The sequence below is a fragment of the Delphinapterus leucas genome, chromosome 1 (genome assembly GCF_059928025.1).
Source record: "Delphinapterus leucas isolate spDelLeu-1000000601 "Yukka" chromosome 1, BTC_Dleu_Yukka2, whole genome shotgun sequence".
NCBI lineage: Eukaryota > Metazoa > Chordata > Mammalia > Artiodactyla > Monodontidae > Delphinapterus > Delphinapterus leucas.
In genome coordinates this window covers 92508153-92530312 of record NC_143129.1, presented here as the reverse complement: position 1 = coordinate 92530312, position 22160 = coordinate 92508153, and the positions used below count along the sequence as shown (strand labels likewise).

The window sequence follows — 22160 nt, the reverse complement described above, 5'->3', positions numbered from 1 at the left end:
GTTAGTAAGTGGTAGAGCAGGATTCTAGTCAGGCAGTATGGATCATAAGTTCAGGCTTTTAAACATTTCACTATAATGCTGTGAGAAACAGAATGAGATTATGAACAATTACCAATAGCTTTGACAAAATAATAAAAGAACTTCTGGAAATGAAAAATATAAATAAAATTTTTTTAATTCAATAGATAGGTTTAACAATAGATTAGAATTCATGAGCTGGAAGATGACCTGAAAAATTAATTAACCAAAATAAAGAGACACAGATGGATAACATGTAAGAGAAGAAATGAGAATTAGAAAATTGGGGCAGAAATTGCTAGATTTCCTTGATTTCTTTCTCCTTTTAAGCAATAACTGTATTAGTTGGATGCTTTGCTATCCAGCTACAGCTTCCATTTCACTGCCTTTCTGATAGTGAGATTTGACTCTGTGTCAAAGTTTCAGCAATTTGGATGCAAGTGGAAGTTATGTGTGCATAGGTTTTAAGCCTTACGGTTTATGCCTATAAGAGGAATGAGATACTCCATTTCCCACCTCCTCCTTCCTTCCCTTAGACTGGAATGTGGACACAGTGATGAACTATTTTTAGCTAGGCAGAAGAGGGCAATACTATAAGGATGACAGAGCAGCAACAAGATGTAAGAGCTTAGCTCTCTCAGACTGCTAAGCTGCCAAACCAGCCCTGGACTGTCCCATTCTACTGTCGTGTGGGAGAGAAAAATACCTTGAATTTTGTTCAGGCAATTGTAGAGTCTCTTATTGCATCAGCCTAGTCTTGTATTAGTCTTAACTAATACAGGAAGAGCATGAGAAGATCTACCAGTTATCAAAGCAGAATATAGATGTGAAGAAAAGTCAAGTAAAAATAATATTTGAGGAGTTTATAATTGAGAATTTCTAAAATTGCAAATGGCACAAATTCAAGAAGTCAAATCCTAAACAGGAGAGAAAAAACTAAACCTAAACACTTCATAGTTAAATTTGCATATAGTCAGGGACCTTAAAAATAGCCAGAGGGATGGGCTTCTGGTGGCGCAGTGGTTAAGAATCCGCCTGCCAATGCAGGGGACGTGGCTCCGAGCCCTGGTCAGGGAAGATCCCACATGCTGCGGAACAACTAAGCCCATGCGCCACAACTACTGAGCCTGCGCTCTAGAGCCCACAAGCCACAACTACTGAAGCCCGCACGCCTAGAGCCCGTGCTTCACAATAAGAGAAGCCACCGCAACGAGAACCCGTGCACTGCAATGAGAAGCCCATGCACCGCAACAAAGAGAAGCCCCCGCTTGCTGCAACTAGAGAAAGCCTGCGCACAGCAACAAAGACCCAACACAGCCAAAAATTAAATGAATAAAATAAATAAATAAATAGCCAGAGGGAGAAGACGGATTACCTTCAAAATATCTACTATTAGACTGGTTTATTGAAAGGAAAAACTTGAAATCAGAAGAAAAGAATAACTACAGTGTGCTGAAAAGAAATAACTATTAAAGCTAAAATACCTTTCAAGAGTGTAGGTACATAATAAAGTTTTCAGAAAAATTAAAACAGATTTTTATCTCCAGTAGAATATCATTAAGACAAATTCAGAAAGATACACTTTAGGTAGAAGGAAAAAGATCTCTGACGGAGGCTCTGAGATATTTGTTGGAAAAGAAGAAAGGCTGAAAATTAACGAGCCAGGAATTCAATCTAAATTAGAAACAGGACAGAATAAAGAAAGGAAGGAAATAATAGACATAAAAGTAGAAATAAAGAAATATAAAACAAGTGAACAATGAAGGATCAACATAGCTGAAGCTGATTCTTAGAAAAAGACTAATAGAGTTAACAAATCTGGTAAGATTGATCAAAAGAGAGAGAAGCCATAATAAACAATAAGTATGAAAAAGGAGATGTAACTACAGATGCTACAGAGATTATTATAAAAGAAAAATATACTCACTAATACATTTTTTAAGGAATAATTTCAAATGGTAGGTTATTGCATGAGTTATCATAATAGTACAATAAGCCTTTCAAGACCACTTGTCAAATTTGCCAAAAATTTTTACTCCTGAAAAAGTAAGATGGTTGGATTAAATGTTTTAATCCTTTACCTGAATTCTTAGAGAATGTCAAGGGTACAATGAATGGGATAACTGCCTCAGTCATAATTTACTAAAGGTTTTAGTAAAAATTTGTTTGGGGATAATTGATGGGTCAATGTCTTCTAAAGCAGTAGAATTTGTGTTCCTTTTTTGATACATAAAGAAGAAGTAGGGAAGTGTCATTTAGTAAGGAAATGTAAGAACCTAAGAAATTGTGGAAACCTTGTGCTTTTAAAAGTTTTTTTTTTCCACCAAAGATAATATTTGTTTTTATTATTATTCTGTGAAAGAAGTAGGGTAATCTGATAAATTGGGACTAAGTTAGGCTGGTAGGACAATCAAGGAAAAAATATCTTTAAGAGATGAGTGCCAAAGAATAGAAAGAATCATTTATGGACAATTTTTCTGGAAATAATATTTCCAAAACATGGGAAAAACAAATACAAAGGCCCTGAGGCAAGATGAAGCTTAACTACAATCAAGGAACAAAAAGAAGCTAAAAGTTTAGGTCAGGAGATAACCACACAAATTTACACCAGCTGGTCCCTAACTTCAAGTCTACATGGATATATTCTTTTTTTTTTTTTTAACATCTTTATTGGGGTATAATTGCTTTACAATGGTGTGTTAGTTTCTGCTTTATAACAAAGTGAATCAGTTATACATATACATATGTTCCCATATCTCTTTCCTCTTGCGTCTCCCTCCCTCCCACCCTCCCTATCCCATCCCTCCAGGCGGTCACAAAGCACCAAGCCGATATCCCTGTGCCATGCGGCTGCTTTCCACTAGCTAATACCTTATGTTTGTTAGTGTATATATGTCCATGCCTCTCTCTCGCCCTGTCACAGCTCACCCTTCCCCCTCCCCATATCCTCAAGTCCGTTCTCCAGTAGGTCTGTGTCTTTATTCCTGTCTTACCCCTAGGTTCTTCATGACATTTTTTTTCCCTTAAATTCCATATATATGTGTTAGCATACGGTATTTGTCTTTCTCTTTCTGACTTATTTCACTCTGTATGACAGACTCTAGGTCTATCCACCTCATTACAAATAGCTCAATTTCGTTTCTTTTTATGGCTGAGTAATATTCCATTGTATATATGTGCCACATCTTCTTTATCCATTCATCCGATGATGGGCACTTAGGTTGTTTCCATCTCTGGGCTATTGTAAATAGAGCTGCAATGAACATTTTGGTACATGACTCTTTTTGAATTTTGGTTTTCTCAGAGTATATGCCCAGTAGTGGGATTGCTGGGTCATATGGTAGTTCTATTTGTAGTTTTTTAAGGAACCTCCATACTGTTCTCCATAGTGGCTGTACCAATTCACATTCCCACCAGCAGTGCAAGAGTGTTCCCTTCTCTCCACACCCTCTCCAGCATTTATTGTTTCTAGATTTTTTGATGATGGCCATTCTGACTGGTGTGAGATGATATCTCATTGTAGTTTTGATTTGCGTTTCTCTAATGATTAATGATGTTGAGCATTCTTTCATGTGTTTGTTGGCAGTCTGTATATCTTCTTTGGAGAAATGTCTATTTAGGTCTTCTGCCCATTTTTGGATTGGGTTGTTTGTTTTTTTGTTATTGAGCTGCATGAGCTGCTTGTAAATTTTGGAAATTAATCCTTTGTCAGTTGCTTCATTTGCAAATATTTTCTCCCATTCTGAAGGTTGTCTTTTGGTCTTGTTTATGGTTTCCTTTGCTGTGCAAAAGCTTTGAAGTTTCATTAGGTCCCATTTGTTTATTTTTGTTTTTATTTCCATTTCTCTAGGAGGTGGGTCAAAAAGGAAATGTAAGAACCTAAGAATTGTGGAAACCTTGTGCTTTTAAAAGTTTTTTTTTTTAAAGTTTTAGATACTTGTACCAAAAAGTGATGCCACAGTACTGAAAATGATCTATAATTTAGTGTTTTCTTTTCTTTCTTTCTCTTTTAAAAAAATATTGTCACCAGCCCAGTAGTTCATATTCACACTGTTCTATTGATTTAAACAGTGTGCTTAGAGAAGATGTTGACTTACGGGAACAAGTGCCTTATTTTCTGGAGGAGCAGTAGAAATAGTAGTGGTAACCTCTGTGGATAGGCACTCTGAAGCACACCAGTACATAAGAAAGTCCTAGGCTGACAGACATCTGTGGGCCTGGAGAGCAGCTGGTACAGATTACAGCAAGCTCCAGGAAGGATTTTTTTTTTGCGGGGTGGAGGGTGGGGAGAAGGGAATGAAATTCATAGATTATCTGGCAGGTTTGGGTGGAAAATATGTTGGTAGACAATTCCAGAATAAACAAAAGTTATATGAAAAAGGAAATGTAATCTTAATATATTACTTTGCTATGTGTTATTTAAGAGAGCTAAAATTCTCATCTACCATAAGAGCAATATGTAAAACTAAAAACCAAGAGATAGTAGTATAAATATCTTATTTAGAAGTATGGAGAGCACTCAAAGAAAGAGCTAGAAGTTTGAAGTAGGTTAAGGGGATATAGTTACTGCTCTTTTTTGTTATAAGCCTTTTTGTAATGCCTGCTAGTAGTACTAATTAGCATATATTACTTTTAGTTTAATAGAGTGTAAGACCTAAAGCTTTTGGGTAGGAGACAGAATGATTACAGAATTGGAAACTATCATCTGAAAAATGAAATAGGACTGCTTATTGAAAAAGAAGATATGGCAGGTGGAATAACTGTCTTCAAATATTTGAAGGAGCGTAGACTGGAAGAGGAATTCTCTTTTTTCTGTTTGGCATTAGAAACAGAGACCCAGTAAGTGGCCACTACAAAGAAACAGCAATGTAAAGAACGTTCTAACAATTAGGTTATCCAGAAATGGAATGGACTGTTTTGTGAGCATAGAATTCAAAGGGTTAGATGACCATATCTGGAGATGTTTTTAGAGTGAATTACCACAAAAGAAACACTTACTATGGTTCAGGCATTCTGTTGTTAAATACTGACTTCAGTATTTTAAACAAGAAAAGACAAAACCAGCTATTCATATAACATGTTATAGGATTTGCTACATGTAAATTATAAATGTATTATTTTCTAAGTTTGTCATCATAGTCTTCATAGAATAAGCTTTTATCATTTGTGGTTTGCAAATGATACCTTTCTTTCCTGTTTATTTTTCATATTCTGACTCTGGTTGAGTTGGTCAAGTTTTCTTTGCTCGTTTTTCCTCTAGTGATTTTTAAGTTATATGATTTAGTTGTTGACATTACATTTTTCACATGTTTAGATTTATATTTTTTTAATGTATAGAAAAAGAGAGATTCAGTATCTTTATCCTTTTCCCAAGAAGAGAAAACCTTTAACATGCCTTTCTTCCTGTCTCCTCCCAAACAAAAAGGTTGAGATAATCAGTTTTATTTCCAGATTTTTATACATATTTTACAGTGATAATTAGATACCGAACTATAATTTTTCCTGATTTATTTGCTTGGCATATTTCTTGTTCTTACACCTTTCTGTTTCTTGAATCATTTTCCTTTTTTGTGTTGGAGTACCAACTCCAGTAATTTTTTTTTAACATCTTTATTGGAGTATAATTGCTTTACAATGGTGTGTTAGTTTCTGCTGTATAACAAAGTGAATCAGCTATCCGTATACATATATCCCCATATCCCCTCCGTCTTGCATCTCCCTCCCTCCCACCCTCCCTATCCCAACCCTCTAAGTGGTCACAAAGCACCGAGCTGATCTCCCTGTGCTATGCGGCTGCTTCCCACTAGCTATCTATTTTACATTTGGTAGTGTGTATATGTCCATGCCACTCTCTCACTTCATCCCAGCTTACCCTTCCCCCGCCCCATATCCTCAAGTCCATTCTCTACATCTGCATCTTTATTCCTGCCCTGCCCCTAGGTTCTTCAGAACCATTTTTTTTTATTCCACATATATGTGTTAGCATATGGTATTTGTTTTTCTAGTAATTTTTGATATGTATTTTTATTATCATTTAATTCTAATTATTTACTTTCCATCTTGATTTCTTCTTTGACCCATGTATTATTTAGAATTATGTTGTTTAACTTACATTTTGAGATTATGTATATTTTTGTATTGGTTCCTAGTTTAATTGTATTGTAGTTAGAATGTACGCTTTGTATGATTTCAGTCCTTTGAAATTTGTTGAGACCTGATTTATGGCCCAGCATTGTCTGTTCTAGTAAATAATCCGTGTGCAATTTAGAAAAATGTGTAATTTGCAGTTGTTGGGTGTGGTGTTCTATATATGTCTACTGGAGTAAGTTGATTTGTTATTTGGTCAAATCTTTTACATATCCGTACTGATTTTTATCTTCCTTTTCTATCAGATACTGTTATGTTAAAATCTAATCATGATTATGTATTTGACTAGTTTTTCCTTTAGTTCTGTCAACTTCTGCTGTATGTATTTTGTCTTGTATTTTAATTTTAATTTTTCCTATTGAACATTTACTCGCGTAATTAGTGATATTTGGATTGTCCATTATTTTCAATTTGTCCATCTCTTCTTTGTTCCTTCCTTTTTTTCCTTTATTCCTTCTGTTTTTAGTTATCAAACCATTCAAAATGTAGTGGCTTAAAACAACCCGTTGTTTCTTGAGTATGGAATTAGGGAGTGGCTCAGCTAGGTAGATCTGGCCTAAGGTCTCTCCTCTGGGTGTTGCAGTCAAATGGTGGCTGTCTGGGATCATCTTCTACACTCACAGGTCTGGGAGGACTCACAGCTGGGGTTCCTCCAGCAAATTTGTCCCATCTCTGTGGTCTCTCCAAAGTGGCAGCTTCAGGGCAGCCTTACAGCCTGGGCCCAAAGGCATGGCTGCAAAGAGAAAGATCCAGGAGGAAATTCTGGCACCCTTTCTAGCTTCAGAAGTCAGACAACACCACTTTTGCTGTATTTTATTAAATCTGCCCATATTCAAGGGGAGAGGAATATGTTTTTCTCTAGAAGTTTTTTAGGGTGAGATTTATCCTTCTTACCTCTTTCACACTTTCCATCTCCCCATCCTTTTGTTCTTCTCTGTTTGGGTGGGTTCAGTATATTGGTTCACTAACCTGCTTTTTTCAGCTATATCCATTTTTCTCTTCAGCCCATCTACTGAACTTTTTTTTGATGCTCATATTTTTATTTTCTAGGTTTCCAAAGTGTCTTTTACATAGATTTAATAACTTCACAGGTTTCTTTAAGGATATTACATTTATTTTATAGCATTTTATAGGCCCTCTTAACTCTGTTTTCTTTGGTTTTTGTTCTGTTTGTTGAATTTATTGCCTCTGTCAGGGTGTTTTCCTCAAATCTGTGATTAATTGTCTGCTCTTTTTGAGAATCCCTACTGGCCTCTTCTATTTACAGGAGCTTACCTTCTTTCATTTGGGAAGGGGTAGGAAGTGCTATTGGGCTGAGTATACCTGGTTTTAGAGTGTGAAGACTAATTTATAAACTTCATTTATAAGTACATTATGTCTGATCACTTTATCCCTATGTACATCCTCTCCCCAAAATACTAATCTTGAGAAGAATAAGAGGAAAAGGTATCAAGGAAGATATTCTCTCAGTGAGATAATGTGATTTTATGTTACAAAAACAGTTGATGTTGCACTATGATGTACTATGAGGAACGTTGTTCTTTATTTTAGAAACTTAAGTCTTACCATCATTTCCATATTTATTCACCACCATCCCCACCCATCCCCAACATGTTGTGGTCAGTTGTCACATTTAAAATATTCACAGCTTCTGTAAATATTTAAATATAACCAGCAGTATAACTGCTTGTTAAGCTTCAGTGTTCCTTAATGTAAAAAATTTTTTCTCCAAAATTTCTTGTCACAACTAAATTTCCTTTAATGAATTTTGTTTCATAGGTTCAGTTGTGCAGGAGAAACTATTTCATCTTTTAATTAGTTTAAATATTTAAAAACAGAAACAACAAAGTTGGGGTCTATTTGCATCACAAAGAAATCAAGTTGTTACTTTATGAAATTTAGAAGTAGTTTTGCTGAAGTTCGAAGAGTGAAAAAATGTTATAACTTAGACCATAGTGTTAGGGATTCAAGATTGACTTAAAATGTAAACATAGTGTAATGTTTATTCTTGTCCTCCTTATTTGTCAGGGAATCTTAACCAGAGTGAGAAATTTTCTGGTGCTGTGTTGGGAGTGCACGGCACAAGAGATTTCCATAAAAAGGCATGGGATTTGCTTGGAAGAACATAGTAGTTTTCTAACTTGGCAGTAATGAGTTAGAACTAACCCCCTTTAAAAAGAAAATATTAATCTACATTATTCCTCATTGGGTATTTGTATGTGTTTTCTTATCTGAGCTATATTATTCTTGTATCTGCATTTGTGCATATGTATATACATCTATAATCCGTGGTACTTGTTAGGTGTAAAGAAAATAATTTTCTATGCATACAGTATGTATGAAAAATGATTTTGGAAGTCGACTCTCTTACCCCTCGAGTTGAGTAACAGGGGACAAATATCTTGTTCTTACAGGGTACCCAAAATAATTTGGCAATCTCTGAGTGCTTTTCCCCAAATTCTATTGCCCTAGGAGGCAATTTGGGGAGCATAAATAAGCCTTACTATATTAGGATTCCCTCTCGAAAGGTACACATTTTTGGATGAGAGAGGTGATGAATTCATATCTTGTTAAAATGACAGCAATCCTCAGACTAAGAATCACTGGGGGCCTCGAAAGGGGGTTAAGGATATGGGGATCTGTCTGGTTGAAAGAACCTTGAACGTTATACTTCCAGTTCCCTTCCCTTTCTTGTGCTATTATTGTGATATATTTTACTTCTATGTATGTTGTAAACCCTGTGGTACATTGTTATTTTTGCTTTAAGAGGCCAAAAAAGTCTTGTAGATTTACTCTCACCATTTCTGGTACTTTTTATTTCTTTAGTAATGTCATTTCTTTTTCTTTTTTTAAATTAATTAATTATTTATTTATTTTTGGCTGCATTGGGTGTTTGTTGCTGCGCACGGGCTTTCTCTAGTTGTGGCATGCGGGGGCTACTCTTTGTTGTATACTGACTTCTCATTGTGGTGGCTTCTCTTGTGTGGAGCACAGGCTCTAGGCACGCGGGCTTCAGTAGTTGTGGCACACAGGCTCAGTAGTTGTGGTGCACGGGCTTAGTTGCTCCGCGGCATGTGGGGTCTTCCCGGACCAGAGCTCAAACCCATGTCCCCTGCATAGGCAGGTGGATTCTTAACCGCTGTGCCACCAGGGAAGCCCCAATTGTCATTTCTTTATGTAGATCCACATTTCCATCTGTTATCATTTTCTTCCACCTGAAGAATTTTTTTTGCTTTTTTTTAAGTGCAGGTTGGTGAACTTATTTCTTCTCCCAGCTTTTCTTTCTTCTTTTGGATCTGAAAAAAAAAATTATTTCACTTTCATTTTTGAAGGATACATTCATTGTATTTAGCATTCTAGGTTGACCATATTTTTCTTTAAGCATTTGGAAGATGTATTTTCTTCTGTCTTGCATAGCTTCTCGAGAAAGTCTATATATTTTCTTAACTTTGTTCCTCTGTGGCTAAACTTTTTCCTTTAGCTTCTTGTAAGATTTTCTCTCTTTGACAGTTTTTCAGGAATTTGATTATTGTGCCTTGTGCTTTTCTTTGTATTTATACTAAGGAGAGGGCTCATTGAGTTTCTTGGATCTGTGGATTTATAGTTTTTATCAAATTTTGAAAGTATTTTATTATTCAACCCCACCCCCACCCCATTCCAGTTACACACATATACTTGATAGCTGTGGTTTTCCTCTTTCTTCTTTTATTTTTCTTCTTCCTTTTCTTTTCTCTCTCCCTCTCCTTCCATCTCCCCACTCTTTACCCTCCTCATCAACTTTTTTCTATCTTCATCTCGTTCCTCTGAAATTTCCTTCTGCAGTATTTAATATAATGTTAATCCCATCTGGTTATATTTCCATTTCAGATACTGTTATTGAACACTAGAAGTTCATTTTGGTTCTTTTATGTCTACCGTTTCTCTCCTCATTTTCATTAAATCCTTGAGCATATTTATCATAGCAGTTTTAGAGTCCTCATTGGCTAATTCCATTATCTCACTTCTGGGTCTGTTTCAGTTGACTCATTCCACCCTAGTTTCAGGTCATATTTTCTTTCTTTCTTATGTGTCTATTAATTTTTATTGGATGCTGTGGACATTGAAAATTTTATATTGTTGAATGGTGGAATTTTTTTTTCTTTAAAAAAATCTTGGACTTGTTCTGACAGGCAGTTGTTATCTATGGATTGACTCAATCCTTTTGAGGCTTATTTTTAGGCCTTTTTAGGAAGTATGTAGAGTATTTTTTACTCTAGGGTTTGTTTACTCCTGTACTAAGTATGAATATTCTGGGGTTTCAAGTGAATTGCCTATTTTTCAACAAAGAAGACTCTTCTGGTCAGAATGTCAATATTTCCCAGCACTCTGGGAATTGCTCAGCTTACAGATTCCTATTTATTCTTTGCCTTACCTCATGGAGTTTCATCCTGCATGCCTGGCTTAGTGTTTGGCCGCAGACTCAGGTGGACCCCTGTGCAGATTTCTGGAGTTTTCTGTGCATAACTCCCACTTCTCTGGTAACTTCTCTGCTTGAGTTTTTTCTCCCTGCATCACAATCTGAAAAGTACCTCTAGGCAGAAAGCCAGGGCAGGTGTAGGTCTCACTTCATTTCCTTCCCACCTCTCAGAGATCACAGTGCTATACTGCTTATTGTCCAACCATGTCTTGCAAACAGTTGTTTCATATATTTTGTTTGGTGTTTTAGCTGTTTATTGTGGGATGGAAAGTTCATTCCTATTTACACCATCATGGTCATTGGAAATTCTTTTGTATCTTTTTAAGATAATCATGGAGATAAAAAATAAAGTTTATATTTATTCCCCCCCCCGTCCCAGCAATTTGGGCCTTATGAAATAAACCAGCAGTACCTACCTACAGAGTTTCAAAAATTTCATCTACATTTTCCCATTTGTATCATAATAATATTTGAGGTAACAGTTTATGTGGTTCACCAATAATACAATAATGAACAAAACAGTATAGAATTACATATGCTATTTTAAGCAAATAAAATAGCATTTTCATTATATTCAGGCTCATGAGTGAACTTTTCAAAAAAGTATGTAAGTTTAAGTGATAGCTTCGTAAAGAGTTGGGCTCGTGATTGTAGCTATAACTACTAGTTTTAATCATCTTATTTTCTGACCAAATACGAAGTAACATGAACAGGCTAATGATTGATGACTAGTCAAAGATAATCTGTAATGAACTAAAATGCCTGGCAGTGGTCCTATAAATTTATATTAAAATATTCATGGTTTTGTTGTATAGCCTCTGTCTTCCTCTTGATAGTTTTAAGGGAAAAAACAAAATGTCATGTTATTTCATGTAACAGTTGTACATTCTTAGGCTATTCTTAGCATGTTTATTAATCTTTGATTTTTTTTCCCCCCAGATTGTCAGTATTTAAAAAGACCACATCATGCGTGAGTACAAGCTAGTGGTCCTTGGTTCAGGAGGCGTGGGGAAGTCTGCTCTGGTAAGTTAGCCACCTAACTATAATTAATTAATATAATACAAGAAGAACGGTGATATTTTCTTGCTTTACAACTTCTAGTCGCTCAAGAGAAAAGGTGGCAGTATGTTTTATATGCCTAATATCTGGCCTACCAGGGTACAAGGACTCATTCAGTAACCATGGATGTGTAGTTTTATAATGGTGACTCATTCATTCTTTCATTTATCAAATATTTATTGGCTACCTATTTTATGTTAAGCACTAGTGTTTGTGATTCAAAGAGGAATAAAAATTGTTTTCATTGTTAAGGAACTTACATTCTAGTGTGGGAGACTGATTATTACAAGTACCAGTGGAGTAAATCCTACCCTACCCCCATCCCAGACTTAAGTGGAATAAAGGTCATTGTTTTGTACACATGCTGTATTTATTTAGGAAGTGTTCGTTGAGCTTCTATAACGTCAGACTCTAAAGTTACAACAGTGAACAAAAACAGTCACAGTCTCCCTCACAGAGCTTACATTATAGTGGAGGAGATGTAATAGATACACAATTAATCAAAGAACTACTTGATTATAATTGTGAGAGAGATACTTTGAAAGAAAAGTATATATTGTTAAGAGACCTCTATGACAAGGGAACCTAAATTAGCATTTGAACAACTGAGAAGGGTCACAGTTGCTGGGATAGGAGTGAACCGGGAAGAAAGTAGAGGGAAATGAGGTGAGAGATAAGCAGGGGCCAGATCATGACTTGAAGACCATGTAAGAACTTGGAATTTATTCCTAATGACAATGAGAAGCTGTTGAAGGTAGGGTTTTTGGAGGGTGGTGGTGGTGACAGAATTGGATATATGTTTTAAAGAGAGCACTTTGTTCTATCAAGAGTAATTTAGAAGACAGGCAGAGAAGATGTGGGAAAAAAGTTGGGAGTTAATGCAATACACCACATTGTTGTTTGTGGAAGCTTATATTAGCAGTGAAGAAGAGAAAAGTAGATGTTTTGAGAGTTAAATAGGAGGTAGAATTGACAATTAACTTAGTGCTAGATTGATATGGGGACTAGGAGAGAAGGAGCTGTCGAGGGTGGCTCCCAAATTTCACAGTCAAGCTACTGATTTTATGAATGGACCATTAAAGAAGTAGAAGGAAAGCACTGGAGAATGAGCAGATTTGAGAGTGAAAATCAAGAGTCATATCAAATGTCATGTGCTTGTGAGATGTTCAAGTAAATACATCAAATAAACATCACATCCTCAAGACAATAGCTTAAAAGAGAGACTTGTGGTATGATTTGGGTTGCCATGAATATATCTATGGTATTTATTTTATGGGAATTATGTTACTGTTAGGAGTGTAATTTAGTACCTCTGTGGTGAATGTTTGCGAGTATCTGTTATTTTATTATTTTTTTAGTTTTTAAAAATTTTTTACATCTTTATTAAAGTATAATTGCTTTACAATGGTGTGTCAGTTTCTGCTTTATAACAAAGTGAATCAGTTATACATATACATATGTCCCCATATCTTCTCCCTCTTGGTATCCGTTATTTTAAATGCATGTAACTTTCAATTCAGCAAGTCCCTTTCTGGAAATGTATCCCACACATAAGTTCACATATACAAAATGACATGGTCAAGGATGTCTATTACAACATTCTTTACAGTGGCAAGAGTTTGGAAACAACCTAAATGTCTACCAGTAGGGGCTAAATAAGTTTTTAATATGTATTTTGAGTAGAATCCTATAAACCATTAAAAAGAATGCAGCAGCTCTGTATATACTGATAATTAATGATATCTAAGCTGTATTACTTAGGAGGAAAAAGATACTAAGCAGTGTAGAGTACCATATGTGTTTTATAAGAAAGGAAGAATGAGGGGGGAGATATTATAAAAGAACAGAGGCTATTTTTGCAAGGTTCAATAAGCTGCAGATAACATATCAATTACTTCCTTGGGAGTGGAATTGGAAAAGATGGTAAATAGAATTAGTTACCATTACATATGTTTTTGTGTCTTTTGCATTTTGTCCTACGTCCATGAATTACCTTTTTAAAATAAATAAATTAATTTAAAATCCATAGGAATTAATGAGGTTGTCTAGGGAGAGACTAGAGAGAGAAGAGTACTCAGGACTGGGCTCTGAGTACCTCTCAACATTTAAAGAGTAGGTAGGATTGGAGGATCCAGCATAGAAGAATGTATCTTGTACTTGAATGTAAATAATGTACCTTTACTTGACTGCTCAGAAGTCATAGCATAGTAGCTGGATGTGATAAAAGCAGCTACAGTAAGGTGATGATGCCATAACCATCCTGGGGTGGGTTGAAGAGTAAATGAGAGCTGAGGAAATGGAACCACCATTATAGATAGCTGAGGAAGTTTACTATATTCAAATTAATCTATTTAATTCAAGCTAAAATAGTGTATAAAATATTCCTCTGGCTAATTGAAGTGTGAATGACCTCAGTCCACATTCTTACCCTTGCTTTTAGGCAGTGATGTACCAGACCCTGTTCTAAAGCTATCTAGGAAATATTTCACAACCATCTTCTGTACTTCTTTTCGTTTACTGAATGGTAAAATACCTAGTTTCCCATCTTTGCTTATAGAAATTTTAGAGATAAAAGTAGATAATCTGAAAAAGATGAGTAGGTAATGTTTTCCTATGCAAAGAGTAAGGCTTTGGAATCAGGAAGGCATATGTTTGAATCTCAGCTGGCAAATCAGAAAAATAACTACTTCTGGGGTGAATATGAAATTTGAATGTGATTATAAATTTAATAAACTCAATAAATTTTAATTCCCTCTTCTGTTTTCCCTCACAATTAGAAAGACTGTTCAAGACTTTTTAAAATTTACAACCTTTTGTCTCTCTCCTTTGAGGGTATGAGATAAAACTTGCTATAGATACATAGAGGTGTAATAGGAGTTTAAATACTGATAAATTTTCACGTTTTAGTAAATTAGAATCCATGTCCTTATTTGTATCCTGGTAGTATTTTAAAACTTAATATAGTAATTATTTAACAGTGTAATGTCAGCAGCAGCATTGATGACAGTTTTTAACATGACCACCTCCTTTCATAAGTGTACTCTTAATTATGAATGTATCCTTATATTGAAAAATAATGACACTTCACATTTGCATGTTTACACAGAGTTTTCATATAATTACATTTAACCTTTACCACTTTGCTAAGTTAAGTAACATTTAAGAGGGGCTGATTTTTCTTTTAAGTCCTTAACTTTTGTCTGCTTTTTTTAAATTTCTAGACAGTTCAATTTGTTCAGGGAATTTTTGTTGAAAAATATGACCCAACGATAGAAGATTCCTACAGAAAGGTAAAATATGAAACTTGTATACACATGCTTACAAGTAGTTTCTTATGACTTTAAAACTTGATCCATGGAATTGCTTTTTTGAAAATAGTTTTGAGAAATGATACAGATGTTCTGTATTTGTTTTTAAAAGTTTCACCAAGACAAAATACTTTTCGTGGAACACTGCTTATTAGCTATAGAGAGCTCCATGTTCTGTTACTGATCAGTAATCTGTTCTTTAATGTACACATTTTCCTGGTGGGAATTCTTTTAATGTAGAAAAATTGCATATAAATAGGTATATTTTTGATTACTCTTTTTGTGAACTAAAATTAAGAACACTTTATGCTTGAAGTTATACAGTAACTGAAAGTTATTTTTGTTTAGTTGTATAATAACTTAAAAAATATTTCTCCTTTAAACTGTAAAAAGTTAAAGAGTTGGATTCTGTAACACCAGAACACCAAGAGTAAAATTGCTAACTGTGGACTTTGCATGCTAATGGTGTGTTGATACAGGAAGGTTCATTGATTCTCACAAGTGTACCGCTCTGATGCAGGATGCTGATAGTGGGGGAGGCTAGCAGGGAGCAGGAAAAGGGTGTATGGGAACTCTGTACTTTCTGCTCAGTGTTGCTGTGAACCAAAAGCTGCTTTCTAAAAAATAAAGCTTATTTAAAAGGAAAAAAAATTTTAATAGTTGGTCTTGACAAAAAATACTATTTTATTTAACTATAAGACTAGCTAGAATTGTGGAGAATTTTCATGATTTTATTTCCCAAGTATGTTATGGGGGGGAAGAGACAGTGTTGTAAGAAAGCCTAGTAACCAACGATGTACCCCACTGCCCCCCAAAAAGATTAACTTGCCTTTCAACAAATAAGAAAGGGTTGCTTTGGTAGATGTTTTAGAATTTACCTTTAAATAGTGCTATAACTTTTGCTGAATTAAGTTCATCAAGCCTACTGGCAGAGCAGTTTCATTATCTGTAAATTGGAAACAAAATTGTGATATATATTGAGAAACTACAGACCTGACTCATTGTTCATTGAACATGCCCATTCACAGATTGTGCAGGTTGTTATCATACTTGTCCCGTAAGTGGTAGATAGTGAGTTTGTAGATCCACCTGTGGTGCTCCTCATCAATTCCTGATCTGACAGAGAAGCAGAGTTTAAAATAGTCCTTGGGTTAATATGTTTATTTTTAGAAGACCATGTTGCATTACTGAAATTTCCCCCAAATAAGTTGCTGGTTAAAGCTTTAACTACAAACGGAGATCTGTACCTTGAATGCTGAAGCACTTTTCTTAATCCCTTCTTTATTAAACATTTTCCTCACAGCTAATAGTTGATACTTTCTTTAGGACAACCTTCTCTTCTATAAAGCCCTGGGAAAGTAGAATTCAGTATATGAAATTTCACCTTATACACACAGCTTTTCCAAAGAAGTACCTTTTTTTAAAGTCTTGAGAACTCTATAGGTTCAGTGTTATTGTGTTCCCTTTATCTCTTAAGAATTTCCTTTGTATTAAATTTGGGCATATTTTAGTAAAACTTTGACAACTTGAATCTGGTAAGTTGGCAAAGTTTTCTTTACCCCCCAGATATTGGCTGTTTTGAGCTGCTTTTGTGCTTTGTTTTGAAGATAATATAAATATACATACTTTATACATTTTTTTTCACTGTTAGAACTATACCTGTTTGTTGCAGCTTTTCCTTAAATTGCAGAATATGACCATTGGCTTCTAATAATAACAGCAATCATTACTCAGAGTTTATAGTGGTCAGAAAAATATCCAAACTCAGGATTAGCAGTCCTAGCTTCTGTATTATTAATAGAATGTGTTTGAGACCTCCTGTTCTTTACTGTAGTACCAACTTAGTCTCCACCAATACAGCAAACTGCTAGAGAAAGGCTTTGTAGTTGTTAATAGGGACTTTGAGTGAAGAGGTGGGAGGAAAACAGACTGACATTTTGATGTTACTTTTTCATCCCCCTCCACCCCCCACCCCCCTGCCCTGACCCTAACAGCAAGTTGAAGTAGACTGCCAACAGTGTATGCTCGAAATCCTGGATACAGCAGGAACAGTAAGGAAGTTTTCTCTTTTTTTTTGGCGGGGGTGGGGTGGGTGGACAGATTTTCATTTGTGAACAGTGTATGGTCACCTGAATGATTTCTGTGAGTAAAAGCATTTGTTCTGATTAAGAATGTTAAGTCTCTAAACGTAGGGCCTCCTAAATTTTCTTATGTGTGTGAAACTATCTATGATGTACTTAATGCCCACATATCACTATTAAATTGTATGTTGCGCTCACCTACAGAATCTGTGTGTTGAGTTTCTTTTCCCTGTATTGAGGTAAGGATTATGCTCTTAGTGCTTTAAACGAACAAACAAAAGGAAAGTATTTTAAATACAGAATTTTAGTTAAAATAGGTATTTCTCTGGGTTTAAATAGGACTAACTCTTGACACCATGGTCATTCATTTATTTAAAAAACTTTTTTTGCTTTTTATTAGCATTTTAACATCTCAAGGGACTGGTGACAGATACGTGTGTTCTGACAAAAATCTTTAGGATTATTTTGAGCCTCATTTTTCACATGCTTAAATGAGTATAATGACGTTTAGTACATTATAGGGTGCTTATAATGATCAAATGAGATAGTGATTATAAATCACTTGGCACAAAATGTCTTTTATATAGTATGAGCTCTGTGTATTTGCTTTTATTTTCATTGTCTTCATTTGTCCTCACCTTTTTAATTGTTTAATTAATGATGGTTTTATTCTGCCACAATTATACTACCACAAAAAATGCACACATTAAATGATTTTCTTTTCTTTTTTTTTCTCCATATACGTAGACTTTACCTATTAGGCAATTCCTAGCTTTAAAATGGATGGTATTCTTATTCTTTTTTTTTTTTTTTTTTTTGTGGTACGCGGGCCTCTCACTGTTGTGGCCTCTCCCGTTGTGGAGCACAGGCTCCGGACGCGCAGGCTCAACGGCCATGGCTCACGGGCCTAGCTGCTCCACGGCATGTGGGATCTTCCCGGACCGGGGCACGAACCCGTGTCACCTGCATCGGCAGGCAGACTCTCAACCACTGCGCCACCAGGGAAGCCCTGGATGGTATTCTTAAATGTTTTAAGTTGTTTTAAAATTCAGCACAAATATTCCCACTATAATTTTATAAATGGTAAGAAAGCTTCAGATCAAAAAAAAAACTTAAGCAGACTGGAGCAATTAGAGTATGAATTATACCATATTTTTCTATTCTTTTGTGGGAAAATGGATCTTGATTCCAACAGGAAGCTTTGGATCACTGGAACGCCTTCTTTCTTATATCAGCTGAATTGAGACCTCCCCCTCTTGCCACTTCGTCCAACCCCCAAATTTCGTAGCTTCTGAATCAGCAATAATTCTCCTTTGTTCCCAAAGACCCCAACAGTTAAAAAAAAAAAACTTTCTATTTCTTCCTTTCACAGCCTCCACAAGTGTGAGGGCATTGTTTCTTCCTCCTCTTGTCCAAATTAAAATTTTCCCCTTCTGCAGAGATCTTCGGCTTGTGCTCTCAAATATCTTGTATTTCTACCATCCTAGCACTCAGCATGCTGTGTTGTAATTTTCTGTTTACTTCTCTGTCCCCAGTGCCTTGCATAACGTCTGGAAAGTAGTTGATGCTCTTTGATCTTGTTCTAGATCACTCCTTACTCCTTGAGGATTTTTGCTTACTTTCTCCAACACTGCTTTAGTCCGAATTCTTGGTGATTTTAGTATCCAAATAGAATCTTTACGGGTAATATAGATGATCCAGTAGCTTGGCCTCTCAGTTCCTTGACCTCCACCCTGCTTCAGTCATTCATGCCCGTGTTCTTTACCCTAGACTATATGATTACCAGTAACATAATACCATCTTAAATCTCATTTTCAAGTGTCCTACTCTCTACTAACCATCTCTTGTTTCTCCATCTCACTTCCTTTCATACCTTTCAACCTGACTGTAATCTGCAGTCTGTTAAATCTAACATCTTTGATTATCTATCATATCCTCAACCCCCTCTTTATACAGCTTCAAGTCCATGGTCTGTCATTCATAATCAATCCCTCGGATATATCCTCAACCTTCTTGACTTTTCAGCAACCTTTGACTCAGTAGATCATTATCCTTATCTGTAAAAATTTTATTCATTTGACTTCTAGGAAACAACACTTGCTTGCTTTTCTCCCTGTATGATTCGTTACTCCTAAGTCTCCTTTCCTGATTTGTCTTCATTTCCCCAACCTCTTAATGTTGGAGGGCCTCAGGGTTCAGTACTTGGACTTCTCTTTTCCAAAACCACTACCTTGGACATCATCTTTTGTAGCACCAAAATAATTAAAATCTGTATATAAAAAGGAACTATATGCAGTTTTTCTAAATCACACAGAAACAAATTAAAGTGGTTAAGATTTCCGTTCTAATTCTGTAGTTGTTTCTAGTCATGTACGTAGGGGACAGGAACATTCATGTCAAATTTTCCAGAAACCGTGTATCACGTCTTATGTTTCCTGTCATGATAACATGTAATAAAGAATTCAGGGCTTCCCTGGTGGCGCAGTGGTTACGAATCTGCCTGCCAGTGCAGGGGACACAGGTTTGAGCCCTGGTCCAGGAAGATCCCACATGCCGCGGAGCAACTAAGCCCGTGCACTACAACCACTGAGCCTGCTTTCTGGAGCCCGCGAGCCACAACTACTGAGCCTGCGTACTGCAGCTACTGAAGCCCGTGTGCCTAGAGCCCGTGCTCCGCAACAAGAGAAGCCACTGCAATAAGAAGCCCACGCACCACAACAAAGAGTAGCCCCCGCTCACCGCAACAAGAGAAAGCCCGCGTGCAGCAACGAAGACCCAATGCAGCCAAAAAATATTTATATATACATACATACATACATTAAAAAAAAATTCAGTAGCTCACTTGTGATTATTCTGATTTAAATTGTTTCAATATACATTTAAGAAGTCATATTTATAATTGCATATTTTTTATTATAGGAGCAGTTTACAGCGATGAGAGATTTGTATATGAAGAATGGCCAAGGGTTTGCACTAGTATATTCTATTACAGCTCAGTCCACATTTAATGACTTACAAGACCTGAGGGAACAGATTTTACGGGTTAAGGACACAGAAGATGTAAGTATTTCTCTCTATATATAGCATACTGCCATCTCTCTGTGGCCAAATAATAAGTGTCCATTTTCTCTATCAGTAGAGGATTTAGAGGGTATTTACCATGCGCCTAAGAGCCCTGGTGACCAAAAACGTTTTTAAGCTTTCTAAATTTACCTACAGATAATACGCTGAGATGATTAGAAAAGAAGGACACGTATGTAAAGTTCTTCTTTCTCTACTGCACTTATGACCTACATGGTGCTATGTGGGTCATAAGTGGAGTGGAGAAAGAAGAATCAAAGAGTACTTGGTAGAAGAAGGGGGACTCCAGTTGGGCTTGGAAAGTTGGTAGTTATGTCAGAAACAGTGTTCAGAGAACATTATTAAGAACCATAATGCTGTGTTCCTATCTCTAAAATTCTGTTGGTACAGTTTTTACTTAGTTTTTTCCTTTGAATTATGTTAAAGATTTTAATTAACTTACATTTTTATATTTTTTTTGTTTTTGTTTTAGAATTCTTATTTTAATGTTAATTTTTTATTGTAAAATATACTGTTTTAGAATTCTTGTCTTATTTGATGAATAGCATCCTTGTTGTTTTGCCTTTTTGCAAAGATTAAATGTATATTTTACGTTTGTCTCAGTTTTGAGCTACAGAAAGTTCCTTTTTCAAAAGTTGTATAAATTAGGATATAAAATTTCATTTGTACCTTCTTTTCTGTTTTTGTGTGTTCTCTCTCATTATTAATGGGAACATAGGCACCTGCTTAAGACCTCAACTTTGGGTAATACTGTAGGCGGGAGGAATTTGCACCATATGACTCATGACCAACCATAACCTAATGAATAGTTCTCTTTCTTCCCATGACTGATTCATCTAAGAGAGCTCTCTTTTCATAGGCAATTACATGCAAATCACTGAATTCTGGTAATGTTAATCTCTTTATCCCATGTAATAAACTAAAGATTGAGTTGTAGATGAAGACATAGCTACTCAGTGGCTGTATTTCTATTCTTTTCCTTAATATCTCACCTAAGCTAGTCTTCAGATCTAGATGTCAGTTGTAGAAGTAAAACTTATTAACGTGTTGGTCTTGCCGCTGCTATTGGCATTTTTTGGTCCTGTGAAATGAGGCACTTAAAACACACCAAGACAATGAGTATTGCAGGAGGTTCCTTTTCCTTCAGATTTTTCTACTTGGAATTCAGCCATTAGCATTAGTCCACCTGAGCATTTTGGGATTATAGTCTTAAAATAATTTAGCAGATCAGTGTTGTAGAATCTTGTCCATATTTTTTCTGTCTCTTCCCCCTCCATTTTCCCCCCAACGCACGTACGTACACCTTTTTTTAAGCACTTGATGAAGATTATAGTCCTAATTAAGACATTTCAGTTGGTGGCTGGTAGTTGCTTACTTATAAAAGTCTGAGTAACAAGTTTGTTAGGGCTTATTATATGATTTTTTCCTTCTCGCAGGTTCCAATGATTTTGGTTGGTAATAAATGTGACCTGGAAGATGAGCGAGTAGTTGGCAAAGAACAGGGTCAGAATTTAGCAAGACAGTGGTGTAACTGTGCCTTTTTAGAATCTTCTGCAAAGTCGAAGATCAACGTTAATGAGGTAAACTACAGCTGCTAGGCAGCACAAATAAGTGCCTTTTTAGTTTCCTTTCTTTCAAGTTAACAGCCAAAAACATTTTTTTAAAAAGAAAAAGTGGTGTTCTTTTAAGTAGTCTTTTATCTATCAATTTATGGAAAACACTAAGTAATTCCTAGAAACCATATTCCTTCTCTTATATGAAATCACTTTGTTGGCTGTGATGAGGACACTTATATTTACCTTGTTGGCAAAGAGGTGGTTTAAGTTAAAGAATATGTTTTTTAAAGTCCTGCTAAGCCTCTAAATGATAAGCCAGAAAGTGGTGTGTGAAAATTGTCACATCACCCTTGTATTATAACAATTACCTATACAGATGTGTGTAAAAAGGTTGTAAAGTCAAGTAGAAAAATAAAAAAATAGAAGTAGTTACTGTAATGAACTTATATTGTAC

General features: G+C 35.7%; 1 protein-coding gene across 3 annotated transcripts in view; it reads left to right on the top strand.

Moving 5' to 3' along the window:
* The window catches only part of RAP1A (RAP1A, member of RAS oncogene family), a 73818-nt gene that overhangs the window by 40037 nt on the left and 11621 nt on the right, over positions 1 to 22160 (top strand). For all 3 annotated transcript variants that reach the window (XM_089917980.1, XM_089917988.1, XM_022584078.2), the window contains exons 2-6: positions 11561 to 11644; positions 14902 to 14970; positions 16983 to 17039; positions 19989 to 20129; positions 21587 to 21730. In XM_089917980.1, the coding sequence (XP_089774106.1) occupies positions 11588 to 11644; positions 14902 to 14970; positions 16983 to 17039; positions 19989 to 20129; positions 21587 to 21730 (468 nt within the window). In that variant the 5' untranslated portion in view covers positions 11561 to 11587. The remainder of the gene's footprint in view (positions 1 to 11560; positions 11645 to 14901; positions 14971 to 16982; positions 17040 to 19988; positions 20130 to 21586; positions 21731 to 22160) is intronic.